The following is a 16,616-nucleotide window of genomic DNA, read 5'->3' as shown; positions in this document are numbered from 1 at the left end:
AGAATATTATATTATATTAAATTCAAAGAATTTTGATCGTTGTGTCTCCCAACTAATATAATTTAGAAAATTCTACCCCTTATGGCTCTCAATGTCCAGCAATAGAACATAGTATGCATATAACACCAAAATATGCATTTAACATCAGAACTAAACTCCCTTCATCCACACAAAGACTCCTCATAATCACACAATTTAGTTAGATAAACACATAATCATTACAGTGTAGTAAAGGACATAAATAAGCTTATTTCAAAGTTTACCAAAATGTCCTACTGGCATGCAGCATAATACACTACTTTGCAAAAATTCACTATTTTAGAATATACCAAAATACTATAGATTTTTTATAGTGCTATTTAAAAACAAAATTATTATATTATAATATTATTTTTTAGAGTTAAGATTATTTTCTAATTAGCTAAAATACCATAATTCCTAAAATCTCATCTCTAAAATTTTTAGAAAAATACCTAAATGTTCAAAATCTTTTGCCTCTATAATATATTGAAAGGTACATAGTGAAATCTTTAAAGAGTTATCCTCTTTTTTAGATTATTAAAATCTAAATTAAATATAAAACTTTAAAATTTTCAATATTTTTTAAAACTCAAATAAGTAAAATGCAACCTACCTCAATCTGAGCAACTTTAGGAATTATGCCATTAGCTTAAAATGACCCAAAGAAACCATATCTAACTTTGTCTCTTTAGAAATCTCACTTTCTCTCTCTTTTACTCAATATCCATTAACCTTGAATGATAAAATGAATATAAATTTTAGGAGAAATTGATTTTTTAAAAAATAATTTATTCTAAGAGCCATGATACCCCATAACACCTGCCATGGTGGTCCATTTGGGAGCCCATAGTGCTGCAGCGCCACTCCTAGCACTACCACAATAAATTTATTTCCAAAATTTTAGAGAGCTTAACACTAGAGCCTCACTAACCCAAGTGTCGCAATGCCTTAGGGGAAAATTTTAGACTTTTCCAAATATGTAAAAAGGACCCCATGACCCATTTTAGAATACATGCACACTAAACATTCTCAAACATATATAAAAGGGTTCAAGTGCAAAAAAAGGCAAATTAATCTAAATCTGGTTGGCTTAGAGCTGGTTGAATGGAACGTTACCTTTAAAGTTATCACAATATCAGAAAACACTATTGGTGGTGCTTCCTTAAGTTCTATCTCACTTGTTGGTTTCACTCCACATTTACTTATACTCCCTACAACCAAATGAGAAAATATAACTCATTCCAGCTTTTGAACCTTAGGAAGGCCATAAGATTAAATTTTTAGTGCAATGGAAGGACATGGTTATGTTATGGCAATATATCTCACTAGGTTAGTGTGCATCACAGAAGGAGAAATAGGTCCAAACCATAAAGATGGGGTTGAGTCTAAAAATTTCATACTTAAGGATGAGTTATAAGATAAATATTATGATGATGGTTATAAAAATAACTTAGAACTCCATGATCTCATCACCATTGTTAGATGCATCTTTGCATATCTTAAAGTGATGATTCGAGTCATTCAATAATCTTTCAAATGCTTATCATGATAATAAAAAGATTTAAAGATTGTGATAAATAGTGGTTGTTATAAATTTGATATCTATAGATATTGTATCCCTTCACAAGTTAGTCACCATGGATCACCAGAGGCCCTACATTATATATTGTGTTAATGACACCTCTATCCTTATTAAAAATTATCTTTTATACCAATTGAATTTAATTTTTATTTGGAGGTTATCCTATGTGATGTTGTTCTTACACAAGTAAGAAATTTTATCCTATGTAGTTACTAGGTTTTTGATAGAGACACTATATTGATAGGAATGGCCAACATAGGTGTGTTTAACTATGATGGAAAGAAGATTACATGATTCACATTACCACCTAAAAATATATCCAACTTACCATTAACGAAAAATACAAATAAGGTAAACATAAAGAAAAAGACTTACAAGTATTATCACATAGATGAAGGAAGAGAGTGTTTCCTAATTTATCTGTCACATGGGTTGTTATAATTTACAAGTCTAGCTTATGGATTCTAAATTAATCATTCCTTCAACATTTGAAACTATACTACTTACATTTAAAGATGTATTTAAAGATGGTTAACTAAATAGTTTATGAAATTGATGTAGTCCTATGAGTTACATTACAAAAGTTTCCTCAAAATGGGATTTGTCCCATTGAGCATTATAAGTTAGCTATATAAGTTTAAGAGTTATTTGAAAAGGTTTTACCATAAAAAGTCTTAGTCTATTTGATACTCTTACACTTCTTACCCCTATAAATATGCATCAATAGTAATGTAATCAATAAAATAATAATTAAGCATAGGTTTCCCATTCTAAGATTCAATGACCTATTGGATCACATGATTGATGAAATAATCTTTTCCAAAATAGATAAAATGAGTGGATAACATTGTATTATGAAAATGTTAAGCGGTTGTGTAAAAATAAAATACAAATATATGAATGGCCTTTATACGTTGCTTATTATGAGAACTATGACATGTAAGACTCCAATTTTGAATTTTTTTTCTTTGGTAATTCATAGTGTTATATTATGGCATCCTAATATTTAGTGAAACTCTAGGGCATCACCAAAAACATCATTGAAGAGTTTGCTTTACAATTATAGAGCATTATTTATTTACCAATATTAGAAGTGTCCTATTTTCAGAAGTCATGTGAGCTTTTGGGTTTATAGTCTCCAAGAATGGAATATCAATCAACTCTAAAAATTTGAAAACTATTCAAGAGTTTCTTACGGTATAATTTCTAAGGCTTTAAGAAATCAAAGAAGGTAAGACCCAAGCACCAATATTAATGTTAACTAATTTCTTTAGTATTTTTTAAGTGTCGTGTGATGCTTTTGAAGTAGGTATACAAGGTCTCTTACACTAAAATGGAAAATTTATAGTCTTTTTAGGCAAACAATTAAATGACTTAAAAAAACATTTAACATATGATAAAGAGTTCTAAGCTTACGTTTAAGATCAAGACATCATGGGCATTACCTATTAACCCATGAATTTACCTTATATTAATATTAAGTGGAAATTATATCTTAATCTCATGAATAAAATTGATCCCTTAGCATGCTAAGTGGTTAGCATTCATTTAGAGTTATACATTTATCCTTAAGCATAAACCTGGAGTAGAAAAAAAAGTAGATAATATTATTAATCTCTGAGTAGCACTTTTGTTCACCTTAACTCTGTTGACCTCATTCTTATATGAGGTCATCAATTCCAATACAAATCTCATTTTGATGATCTAAGAACTGATAATTGTCCACCTATCCGTCATATAGATCCCATCTAAAATCCAATCCAAATCCCTGATCAAATTAAGTTCAATTTCTAATTCTAGGTCCTAGAGCAATTTTCAATCAAGTTTTAATCTTGTTCAGTCAATCTAGACCATTCATGTGATAAATATTAATATAAAAAATCTTGTACACTCAACTAAGTCCAAAACGCAATCTAAACCCTAGATTCCTAAGTTCAAATTCAAGGCAAAAAGCCAAGTCCTGAAACACTTTATAGGTGAATTCTTATCACCTAGAAATCCAATAAAATTGCCTTTAATTTGGGATATTTCAATTGAATCTTGCTAAGATATGTCTCCTAGGTCAACTCACCAAATTTGAACCCATTATAAGATCTCTAACCCATAAACTAAATCTATTTCAAAGGCTATAAAACCTTCAAATATTTATGGTCTATGACACTGGACTTATTACCTTATGGAATTTGACTTTAAAACTCACCCCAAATCCTCTAGCCACTTCCATCTCCTTTATTATGACTTGTTGACCAATAAACTATATTTTTCTGAACCCAATTTGACCCAAGAATGATTGGAGGTCAAAATGACCAAAATGCCTTTAAAGGGATTTTTGGTCTTTTGGCCAAAACTCAACATGATTCAATCTATTTAACCCTTTAAATATCTTCCATTGAATCTTAAATATCATTTGGGATCCATTGGACCCAAACTCTAGCTTTGGTTTGACTAGGTGACCAAGTCTACTATGGTTGACCAAATTACCCTATAAGGGTTTAAATACCCATTTTGGACCAAATGACCCACCAGTCCATGGGATCACCTCCACTAGTCTTCAAATATTAAACCAAACCTGTTGGACCCAAACCCAGGCCCTAGATCAAATTGGATGACCAAGTCAACCTATGTTGACCAAATAGGCCCTTAAGGGTCCAAATAGTCAATTTGAATTAAATGACCTCCCCATACCTTAAAACCACCCCTAGTGAACTCCTTCAATCATTTTATACTTGTTGAGTCCAACCTCTATCCCTGGATCAACCTGGTTGACCAAGTCAATCAAGGTTGACCATATTAACTATAAGCCCTATGTTTACTTAGTTCAATCTCAAATCAACTATAAACTTTGTCAAACTCTTTTGAACACCTCTCTCAGTTATTTAGATTTGATTGGACATGTTGACCCAATTAATATGTTACTTGGTCAACTTAGTCAAAGTTTGGTCAAATTAGTCTTGGTTGGGCCAATTCTCCCATTCATTCAAACATGGCCCATCTAAACCTCACCAAGCCTTCAAACTTGTTTCACTCCATGGCTTAAGAATGTCTTAATAATGGGTGACCCAAAACCCCTTAACTTTGACCAAGTCTACATTAAGCTCTTGGACAAACCTTTATGTGATTTCATTCATGCATTGACCCTAACTCCTATGGTCCCTCCCACTTGACTCAACAACACTAACACTACCTCCAATCCACCTCATTAATCAACAAAACCCTTTAACTAGTAAATAGTCAACTTAAGCATTTAAACCGCTCTTTGGAATGGTCAACCTTTCTTTTCACTTCAACTACATTAACTCAAAACTATGAACTCCCCTCAATCAGATTCCCACACCTCTTCTCTACCACCTCAACCTCCTTTGACCAGTTGACTGGTCAAAGATGTTAATCCATGCTCAATCCCTTCCAAATGGTATAATGGCTACTCTAATCCTTTTCTCCCTAGTTTAGGCTGATGAGAGGAAACTATTTAAAGGCCAAGCTCTCCTAAAGGATCCTTAACCAAACCAAGGGCCTAGTTTAACCTTAAGAGGCAATGTGGTCCCCCCATCCATTATACCATCCAATAGAAATGAGGTCATTCCAGTCTTTCCCTTTGCCACCCAATGGTCTGGCACAAGTGGCAAGGAGGTTTTTGATCGATCAGGACCACCCATTTGCCTCCAAGAGGTTTGAATAGAGAAAAAACCCCAACATAAGCTCACATTCATCATCACACACTATCTCTCTTCTCAAACCATCCCAGACTCTAGCCCCTGTTCGTTCGAGCTCTAGACCCCTCCCTCTTAAATTCTCAATCAAGTTCCACAGTCAAAGTCCTACCAGTCGCGAGATCTCTAGTGAACTAAAGCTTAACTCTATCCAGGGCATATAACTCCTTATTTAGACATCGCTAGCTTAAGGAGTCTTCTAGAAACTTGAGTGTGGACAAACTATGAATTAGGAGATTCAAAAATCATTAAAATCCACTTGTAAAATCTCTTAAAAACTCAAACCCTATGTCACACACTTCGGATTAAATAGCTTTTTAATAAGTGTTTATTAAACCATAAGGTTAAGTCTCCATGATTTCTATTCATGAGTGCTATTTAGGATTAAAATTTCATTGCATTTAATTCATCCGATTGAGAGAATGAGGCAAAATAGTGTTTCTAGGGCATTTTCGTAGCCTCCATTAAGTGTAAGTTTTCTAGACCGTTGATCATGCGATCATTTATCCAAATAAATATATTACGTGGTTTTGATTAGTCATGTATTACATACCACAATTAATCTCCTGTTCGGAGCAATCCTTGCCATTCTATCAAAATCATGCTCGATCGGACAAAATCTGAGAGCCACTAACTCAGATTAGTGACACGCGGTGTCGTGTCACTGCATCCAACAATGTGTGCCAATGATTGCCATGACACAAGCATTAGCAATCAATACCTATGGTTTTCATACAATGGCCTAGATGTTGCCGTGTTTGCCTCCAGACCCCACGGTTCTGATCCGAAGATCAGGATAGTTCCATGTAGTCCACTAGCATCAACGAATTCATTTTAATTAATATTAATTATTTTGAAATCCTTTTTATTAATATAATTTAATGTAATCATTAAAAATTAAGTATAAACCCAAAAAAAATTAATGTAATATATCATTTTTCTAATAAAATTAAACCCTTCAATAAGTTAAAATTAATATTAACTTAAAATACTTTATATATTTTAAGTTATTTTAATTATTAAATATTTCATAATCTTAAATAATATTTAATTAAGAATAATTAAAATATTTTTAAAATTAAATCATGAAGCCACCTAGTTAATTAATTTAAGATTAAACCTTTAATTAAGTCTTAAAAATTCTAAAAATTCTAATAAATTCTAATTAAATCAAAAAATCATAAATAATATCTTTAATAGACAAAAAATAACCTTTAATCAATGAAATAAAGCCCATCAGGTCACCTTTAATATAACATTAATTTAATTTTTAAGAAAAATTAAATTGGTAAGTAATTAAAAATATATTAAAATTCCAAAAAAATCCCTAAACTCTTGGAAACTCCCTCTTTGATCATTTCTGACCTTTGGGGGTGATTCCAAGTAGTTTGGGATTGATTTGGAAAAAAGATCTAAAAGTCCACTTTAAATAAATAATTTTAAAATTCCAAAAATATCCTAACTTTGAAAAATCATAAGTAATTTTAGAAAATTCCAAATTGATCAAAATTACTGTCATTCAACTCTAATTAAAATCCAATATTTTCTAAAAAAAAAAGTCAAACCTCCAAAATTAAGCCAAAGTCAAAAAATCATCTTTCTGGTCAACTGTAATTTAAAACTAGGTCAAAACTTAAAAAAATCATAATTTAATATAGAAAATCCCAATGTGAGTAAAATAATAATCTAATTACTCTCATTAAGGTCTAGTATTTATGAAAAAATACTAATAATTTAAAAATTATTTGTATTTTAAAACTTAACTTTTAGTCCCTTAATAAATGAAACTAAATAATTCCAAAAAAAAAATTCTAAAAATTCAAATTCACTTAAAATTCATGAAAACTCTAATTCAATCATTCAAACTAGAAATCAATTAACTTAATTAAAATTTATTAACTTTTAATGTCCAACCAAACAAATTAACTTAATCAACCCTGATTCATACTAGGTAATTCTAGCCTACGAGGATATTAACTTAGCTCCAATAAAGATGATATAGACTCCATGACGTTGATGAGCAACAAATATAGTAATCATTTAACAATTAAAACATACCTTAATTAAGCTTTAACACATTAATATTCAAACTCTAATAAAATTTCCCCCCTCGACCTTTAACGAACTCAAATACTAGATAACTTCAATGGACTACCAAGCTTAGAATCTATCCCAGCCACATAGCCTTTAGCACACACTTTAGATGATTTGTTAGGATAACTAATTGTCTAGGCTAGGCCAGTGTTTACATTTATTGATGTGTGTTAGACTTTCCAAAATTTCATTGTATATTATAATTAAAAATTGATTGGTGTGAGTGCTTATTTACTTTTAGTGCACTCTATGGATTGATATGATGGCATTAGATTACTTCTAGGTTAGGAATGACTTGGTTGCTCATAGGATTTTTTTACAGGTGGCTACACTCGTATAAGGCAATAAAAGGGGGCTAAATTGATAATAAATATAATTGTTACATGTGCTTCAGCTGCTTAGATCCCAAATAAATAAGAGTGTAACTAAGTATGTTTATTCATTTAATTCAAAGCATATATATAACTACTTGGGACTGATTTGATTTTAAATATTTAGGATAAACTTTCAATAGGGTCCAAATTTTTACTTTTTATGTTGATGTAATTTGATTAAGTATCGAGTTGTAAAAGTGCCTTTGAGTTAGGATTGTAAAGATGAAAAGGACATCCCTCGGGGAGGGTCCTTTTCCATGCTAGAAGCTCAAGATCATTTCATTACCCAAGGTGAAAATAATAACCTCATATTTAGGGGAAGATCGAGTTTCCATTTTCACTTTGGGTATCCAAACACGATGAGCCTAAGGAACATGCAGAAGAGGTGAATGTGGAGTTGAAGATAAAGAGTATCCATCTCAAAGTCAACTTATATCGATCCTAGAACTAGAATTTGGGTTTATTTTCAGTGGTGCCTACCCACTTTAATTTCTATAATTTTGGGTTATAATAAATAGATTGTTTTACTATGGACATTTATTTAATTAATTTGATTTTTTAATGTGTTTGATTTGTAATGATTATGTATATGGTTGTCTACTTTTTTAAAAAACTTTTTTACGATTTGCTAGTCATTTTTAATTTAGCCTAGATTTGATCGAAGACTCATGAGGGCACATATAAAATTTTTCTACTCAAAATGAAAAATTAAAATTTTATACTAACATAAAAACTCTAACATTCTAAGAAATAAGTCCAAGACCGTCGGGAGTCCGCATAAGCATATTTTATCTTCTATTCCTTGTTACGCACCTCCCCTCCTATGGGTTCTAGCAGACCACCTGGCCTTTGAAAATATAGATCTTTCAAGGGGATGTTGTGTAATCTCTATGAAAAAATATTTTAAAGCCTATTTCAAAAACTACTACATATTCATTTTATGCATTTAATCCAGTCGATCAGCATGCATTATATTAGAAATCAATTTAAAAATAGATCTAAAATTTTAATTACATATGTCTTAAGCATTCCCACCCAACATAAAAAATGGACCAATTAGGATCCACTTTAGTGTCGCTCCCAATTCTCAGAAACTTTAATTACAACATCCCTACCACTTTTTTATTAATGATCAGACTCATGGATTTTAAATTTGACTAGGTAGTTAGCTGGCTCGTTAATCCAGGCTCGGGTAAGTCTAGATTTTGTATTGCATTAGTTAGGTTCAGGCTACTATGGTTTAGTGCCCAATTTAGGTTTAGGTTCTGAGATAAATTTTGAATAATAAGACCCCAAATGAAAGATTTTCTCAATCTAAAATTTAAAACCTAACACTTAGATTAGGTTGGGACATTTTTGAATTATTTCAAAATTTAAAGTGTCCCCTACCTCTCTTCTATTGAATCTAAAATTAAGTGATCCAATTGGATCTCATCTTAGTTAAGATTCTAAATTCAACCTCTTTGATTCCAATCATTCAAATCTCTAAATAGGACTTCTACTATTATTTCAATCGAGAGTATTCATAGAAAATTCAACCTCCATATGATGTAATTAACTATAAGGGCTTTCGCTTATAAGAGATTTAGGACCAACATCAATTTTTCAAAAATTAAGTTTTAAAACTCAATTAGTCTTCTTTGGAATAATTAAAATCAACGATGATCATTATCATCATGTCATTGATGATAGATGATATATCCTTCCCCTAAGATGATATATCATTTATCATCATAATTTTGAATATGGAATTAATGATCTCTTATAAAAATTATAGTGCTTAAATATTGATAGAATGTCATTTTGAACCTTTGGAGTCATTTATAATTCTTCCCTGAATTCAACTACTATTATAAAGATAGAACTTTTAGTTTCATTATCTAAATCCATTAAGAAATGATATCTTCACCTCCTGGGGTGATATATTATTCATAATGATGTGTTCAATTTTGAGACTGAAATCTTGAATTAAAATTCTCAAAGAAAACTAAGTTTTTTCAAAAACCACTTTCAACACCTAAACAAACTCTATTACTAGTTTTATAAATTATTTTGGCTATACCCTAAATGTTCTATTTATAGTACCAATTATAAGAATCTCTTTGAAGACCCAACCAATTATGCATATGATTATACTCTTGAAGATGGTTACCGTTTAGTGGTGAATGCTCATGTTTCTCAAAGACTTCGCTTTGGAACTTTCTAATATAAACTTATATGATGGCAGTTTAGCTAGTATCTTCATTAGTGATAAGATAATTAGATCCATAAATAATATATTTTATTAATTATGACTAAATTGAAGTGTTATTAGGATTATTATTAGGAGTGAGTCTATTTAAAACTTGAATTGATGCCTTATAGGTGAAATTACCAAATGCTTGGATTTTCTTTTCATAAGAGTTGAATATGTATATAATAGATTGATAAATAGGTCAATAAGAGCTAGTCTATTTGAGTCATGTCATACTTATAGACCCCATAGTTTAGTAGATTTACAACATATTCATTTGCATACATAAACCTTAATTTTTTCTTAAGCATTTACATAGCATATCCATGACATGCATAAGAATACTAAAGAGAAAATAAAATCAAATAAATTAAATGTATAAAAGAAAATTTGATGTTTACAAAAAAATATAGAATTTTTAAAAGAGGAATATGTCATGAACTATGTGAGGCTTGAAAGATTTCTAATTAGAACCATTCAAAAGTTACATGCTATGGGTGCTAACCCATTTCAAATCTTAAAAAATATTTAATTAAATATTTATGTATTGGATCTACCTAACGAATATGGTATCAGTAATACTTTTAACATCTCAAACTTTATAGTATAAAAAGAACCATTTATGATACCCAATGAGCCCTATGATCCTTTATCCCCACTCCTTGAGGGTGAGATCCACTAACCCAACATGGTAAAGAGAGTGAATAGATTAAACATGTCCTAGATGACAAGATAATTATCACCATAAGCCACAATAATCAAAGGTATCTTGTATGGAAAAAAGAATGGCCAGACATAAAAAACACATGCATTAGCTGAGAGGAACTTCAAACAATCAATCGAGGATTGGTTGAGGAATATCAAGATGACTCCAACTTTTACATATGAAAGCCGAGTTCTCCTCATATTAGTAGAGTTAGTATATATTCCATCAAAGTTAAAGATTTTTATTGTACTAGTGTAATTTGTATACTCATATTCATTTAAATTTGATTCGACATGATTGACAATTTATATTAGTTTGCTTCTAAGTGACATTTAATGTGATTCACCAAGTTTGACCCAGGGTCAAGGGTTAGGTCCTTTGAGTTCAAGTTGTTCATATGAACTCAATGGAAGTGGTTTCAAATAAAGAGGAGTTAATTTGGTTTGAAATTGACACTTGAATCCTTAAGAGGCATTTTGGTCAATAATGGTTAACTTGGTCAACTAGGTCAAACCAAAGGGTGGGTTTGAGTGCAATGTGTCCCTAATGATATTTATGATTCATTGGGATATGTTTCAAAGGTTAATAAGGTTGAGCTATGTTAAATTTTGGGTGAGAATCCAAAATCTTTCTTAAAGGGTATTTTGGTCATTTTGACCCTTGGTCAACTCGAGATCAAACTAGGTTGAGCAAAGTGTAGTTTATTGGTCAATTTTGATTCTTGTTAAATCTAGATTAGGTTGTTAAACCTAAACTAATGTCCCAAGGCTAACAAAGAGGGGGGTGAATTGTTAATTTAAAAATTCTCTTAGATTTAAAATTCAAAAGCTGATTGATTCATAAAGCAAGTTAATTAAAGTTTCAAAATAAAACTTTTCAATCACAGAAAATAACTTGCAGTAAATAAAATGTGGGAAATAAAAGATATAGAAATTTATAGTGGTTCGATCAAATACAACCTACATCCACTCCCTGAAGACTCCATCTTCAGGTATTTCACTATTACCAAAGTGACTCTTCTTTTGCCCTCATAACAAGGCGGAGAATCCTTTACAAAAACATCTCTTCCACCAATCCCCTGTGTGGTAGAGAACCGTTGTCCTTTAACACTCTTCAAGTATCAGTAGAGAACCGTCGTCCTTTCACATCCTCTAAGTGTGGGCAGAGAACCTTTGTCCTTTCATACTCTCCAAGTGTAGGCAGAGAACCTTCATCCTTTCACACTCTCCAAGTGTAGGTAGAGAACATTCGTCCTTTCACACCCTCCAAGTGTCGGCAGAGTATCGGACCTTTCTCCAAAGATCTTCTCACGAGCAATCTAGAAAGATAAAAGGAAGAGTGATAACAATAATTATAAAGATATTATTATCTTTGAGTAACCTTGTGAACCCTTTACACTCCACTTGCAAGAAATCTCTCTTAAATACTCTCTCACACTCTCTCTTTCAATTGCCATTGAAAAATCACAAAGACAAGACTTTTTCATGTCAATTTTTAGTGGACCTTTTATACAAAAGATACAAAAAAACAGTTCAGAAAACTGATTTTTAATTTTGAGCACACACGATCGTACAGTATGATCGTATTTCATACGTATGAATAGTTCAAATACTGTTGCATACGAACCTTTTATGAATTAATATAAAATCATTTCGTACCCGATCATTGTCCGGTACGAACCATGTTCGTCCGGGATGAATAGTAAGATAATTTTTCGAGTTCATCGGTATGAAAAGGAACCCCAATATTTCATACTCTAGATGGCGTATGTACATTGATGTCATCGTCTGGTACAATCAGTAATAAAAAATTTCAAATTTGTCTGAACGAAAATGTCAGGACGAAAAGGGACCTCACAATTTCGTACTATGGAAGGTTTATACGAACTGGGTTCTTATAGTAGTATCCATACTTAGAAAAATTTATATTTGAGCGAACAAGGACCCATCCATTTGGTACTTTGGAAGACATGTACGAATTAGGTTCGTACAGTACAATTCATACTTAAAAAATTTTATTTTGGATCGAACAAGGACCCGTCCGTTTCGTACTCTGGAAGGGATGTACGAACAAGGTTCGTATAGTTAGATCCATACTGTGAAAAAATCTTATTAGTATGTCTACATTTTTGGGAAACTTTATTGTGGTTGAGAGCCCATCCTCATAGATACTCCTATCTTATGCATTTTTAGCATTCTTAGTGAGTGGAGAGATTATTAGATGCGTCCTTCAGACCGTCCCGAGGTTAATTAGGATGTGTTATGTCACCCAATACACAACGATACATAATATTTATACATAAAATATTGGTGACTTGGCACGATCTTATTGGCCTCTAGATGACATCCGGTGACCGCACATAATAATTTTGCTGATGAGAGAGACCTACTAGCATGTGATTTTCTCATATTTCTTAGTTTCGTTTTTAACTCTTTAAATGGTTACATGCGTCATATTCTCAGCCCCTTCCATGATGGATTTATTATGAATAACTCTTATCATGGTAGTCTTATCCTCTTCCTCATGGAGCTTTTGTTTATAACAATAAAACAAATTCAACAAATATAAAATCATACAACTCTTTATTTTGTTGGGTAGGGGATGAGGAGGTTTCTACGGATAGGGTTTGAGTCTTATGAATTTTGGATTTAATAGTTTCTCATTTTTAAACCATATTCGAATATTATTCGGATCTTATTCGAACCTAATTCAAAAATTAGCTCAATATTCAATTATTATTTAAAATATTTGCATTAAAAATATGATGTTTGTGGTCATTCTAGGCTTGGAGTAAGAATGACATATACAAATCTATATAATCCAATACATAACATACCTAACCTTGAACCGTTCGTCGGAGGTGGAGACAAAAAATTTACCTTAGCCCAATCACGTGTGCTCTTAGATCGCAGTAGATAAAAATTATATTTTTATATGAAATAAACTTTCAAGTATATTTCTTAAATAAATCTCTAATAAATATGGAGCATTTTTTAGTCCCCTTCGAAGACTCCCCAGTCTCATGCCTCCAAGACCTGGAAATTTTTATGCTCCACTGCTCATAATATTAAATCTTCTATTCAGCTCTCTGTTGCTTCTATGTGCAAATTTTCCATGCTTTGGGACCCTGTGTGTAATCGATGTTCTTAATCTGATATTACTACTTGGAATGGCTTATCTCAAATATCGGTGGATGATTCAATTTCTAATGGGCAGTGGGTTATCCCGGCTAATTTTCCTAAAAGCTTACGAGTGGCTATCCACAATGTCAAAATCTTGGAGCAACCGGCTTTGGCTTTGAAAGGCTCTACGCATCCCACTTTTAAGCAACTCACTGATCTTTTTCACTTGAATCTAGAGAAAGTCTACTAGTTTAAGTATATTTGGCGCAAAAAGGGATCTCTTAAATTTGCTTGTTACTCTTGGATGGCAATTGTTAAAAAATTAGTGTGCGGATTTACTCATTAGGAAAGGTATTTCGGTTTCTCCTTCTCATTCCTTCTGTCACAGCTCACTGGAAACTCGCCATCACCAGTTTTTTGAATATGATTTCTCTTTTATGCCTTTAGCTCTTTCTACCTCTGGCCAAACATTATGCAAGCTTTTTATTTTTTGAATTATAGAGTCCATTACTACTCTTTGGAGAAAAACTTTTGTTTCCTTTTGATTAGTTGCACTGTTTATCATTTATAGAGGGAAAGAAACAATCATCGTTTCTCCAATATTTGGGTCAGTCCTTTCTTTGTCATCCACACTATTAAGACGATTGTTAGATTCAAGGTGAGAAGATTGAAATATTATGATAAGCTTAAAGATGCTAAGCTTTTTCTTTAACATCTTTAAAAAAAAAAAGAAAGAAGTTAAAGAAAAAAGATTTAAAAAAAATTAAAGAAAAGAAGATTAAAGATAAAGATAAAAGAAAAAAAAAAGATTAAAGATTAAAGATTCCAAAAAAAAAAAATGATAAGCTCTCCCCTGATGTGGGTGCTTCCTGCATATGCTAGTTTTTTGTGTTTTGCCCACTGGACGATGATGAACCAGGCCGTTTTTTGGGTGTTTGTCACCAGTTTTCTTGATTTGCTTTCCTTGTGGGATGGCCCTGTGCTTACTAGTATTAGTCTTGGCAGGCTTGTGGCAACCGCGGGTTAGTTGTGTTGCTATTGTCCGAAGCTATGCTTCTGAGCTCTTGTGTTTTGCTCGGTTTCGTGAGTCCTGTTTTTGATCTCTTCCCCATTTTTGTTTTCCTTGGGGTTTGCAGGTTTTGTTTGTTCTTCTTTTGTTTTTACATGTTTTTCTTTTGCTTTTACTTGTAACTCCCTTTTAGATTAATACATGGGCTATTGCCCCAAAATTTTCCAAAAAAGAAAGAGCATTTTTGGACGATTTCTGTTTATTAAAGTCAAATTTCTCAAACTTAAGTACAAGGCAAATAAAATTACATTTTTGCCCCAACAAAAGCAACACAAAGCCGAACTATGGCTTACACTCCTACCCGAAGGGTGAATTATTGCGTCCGGTCACCGGATGTCCGGACATCTAATCTGGTGGCGTCACCCAAATACATTCGGGTCCCGATGCATTTTAGTGATGTGGCGACACTGAATTGGTGTCCGGATGAATGTGGGCACTGGACGCAAAAAATTTGCCTACCCAAATAAGGAAACTCCAGGGTACAAGGTCAATACACAATATACAATATACAAGTGCGGAGATCTCGGAACTCGACGCCATTAACAAGAAGAAATGAAATTGGCCAAACATGAGAGAAGGGTACCATTATAATTTTTTAGAAGAGCAGGATCGGCTTGAAAGAATCCTACTGAATTCAGGCCGAAAATTTCACCGGCTAATAGACAGCAATCTCGCCGGAAGCGCGAATAGACCGGCAGATCTCCAGAATCAGTCGCCGCTCAAAATCGCCCGTTTCCAACTTAACCGGATGGGCCTTAGGGATCCGCCGGTTTATTAAAACCTCTCCCCCCATCCCGCCCGACAGACCCGATCCTTTACCGGCTAGCCCGAGCATGGAATCCACATATGCATCTCTGAGCCGGGCCAGGAGCCGTACCGGCGAAAGCATCTTCGACCGAATCCCAAAGACCCGGCGTAGCCTGAAGGACCGGCTGAGACCGGAGCCGGCTGAGACCCGGTGACCTCCGCCGAGCTTGGCCACCTTTACCTTCCTCCTCTTACCTGCTTCCAGACGCTCATATCGTCGACGGCGCCAGTAAGATCGCACTGCTCTGCAGAACTGGACCGGGAAAGCCTCCATAGATCTGTATTTTCTCTCTAGAAGTTTGGTGGAGATATATTGGCCTAAGGTTTCTATATATATGTATATACGGTGGCTGTGATTTCAGTCAACAAAGAAGGTAAGAAGCAACCAATTTCGTGGAGACATGGAGACATGGAACATGGCTTCAAAGTCAAATTTTGATTATCTGGTTCCGAATATTGATTGGGGTTGCCATTGACGAGGCTTCTCGAAGTGTTTGGTCATGCGTGGTTATGAATTGCGCGACGCGTGGCCAAGATAGCTGTTTGGCAAATAATTGCTTGGTGGTAGGTGCTGGGAGGAAGATAAAGAAATTAAATAATTAAATATTTTTTATTCGGCAAAGATATACAAAATGAGTGATCAGAAATGTTAAGGGAATGCTACATGCTCTATTTATTGTCTTAAGATAATCTTTATCATACTAATTAAGTGGCAAGTAGTTAATGAGGACTTACTTTTATGTTAATTAATAGTTAATCTTTTGAGATTAATAGTTAGTAGGTAGATTTACATTAAACTAATTGTAATAATCATTAAAGTTAAATTAAATATATCTGAATTAAAATAATTATTACATATCATTATAGCTATTAAAGATTTATTTTAATATATTTAATG

General features: G+C 32.8%; 1 protein-coding gene across 1 annotated transcript; it reads right to left on the bottom strand.

The window, feature by feature from the left end:
• Positions 1-15,092: 15,092 nt before the first annotated feature.
• LOC110107194 lies at positions 15,093-16,275 on the bottom strand. Its single transcript, XM_020837381.2, has one exon. The coding sequence runs from the start codon at positions 15,990-15,992 to the stop codon at positions 15,567-15,569; it is 426 nt and encodes a 141-aa protein (XP_020693040.1). The 5' UTR covers positions 15,993-16,275; the 3' UTR covers positions 15,093-15,566.
• Positions 16,276-16,616: the final 341 nt, after the last annotated feature.

The sequence above is a fragment of the Dendrobium catenatum genome, unplaced genomic scaffold (genome assembly GCF_001605985.2).
Source record: "Dendrobium catenatum unplaced genomic scaffold, ASM160598v2 original_scaffold_218076, whole genome shotgun sequence".
Taxonomy (NCBI): Eukaryota; Viridiplantae; Streptophyta; class Magnoliopsida; order Asparagales; family Orchidaceae; genus Dendrobium; species Dendrobium catenatum.
Note: the sequence above shows the minus strand (reverse complement) of the source record. Positions and strands in the feature narration are given on the sequence as shown.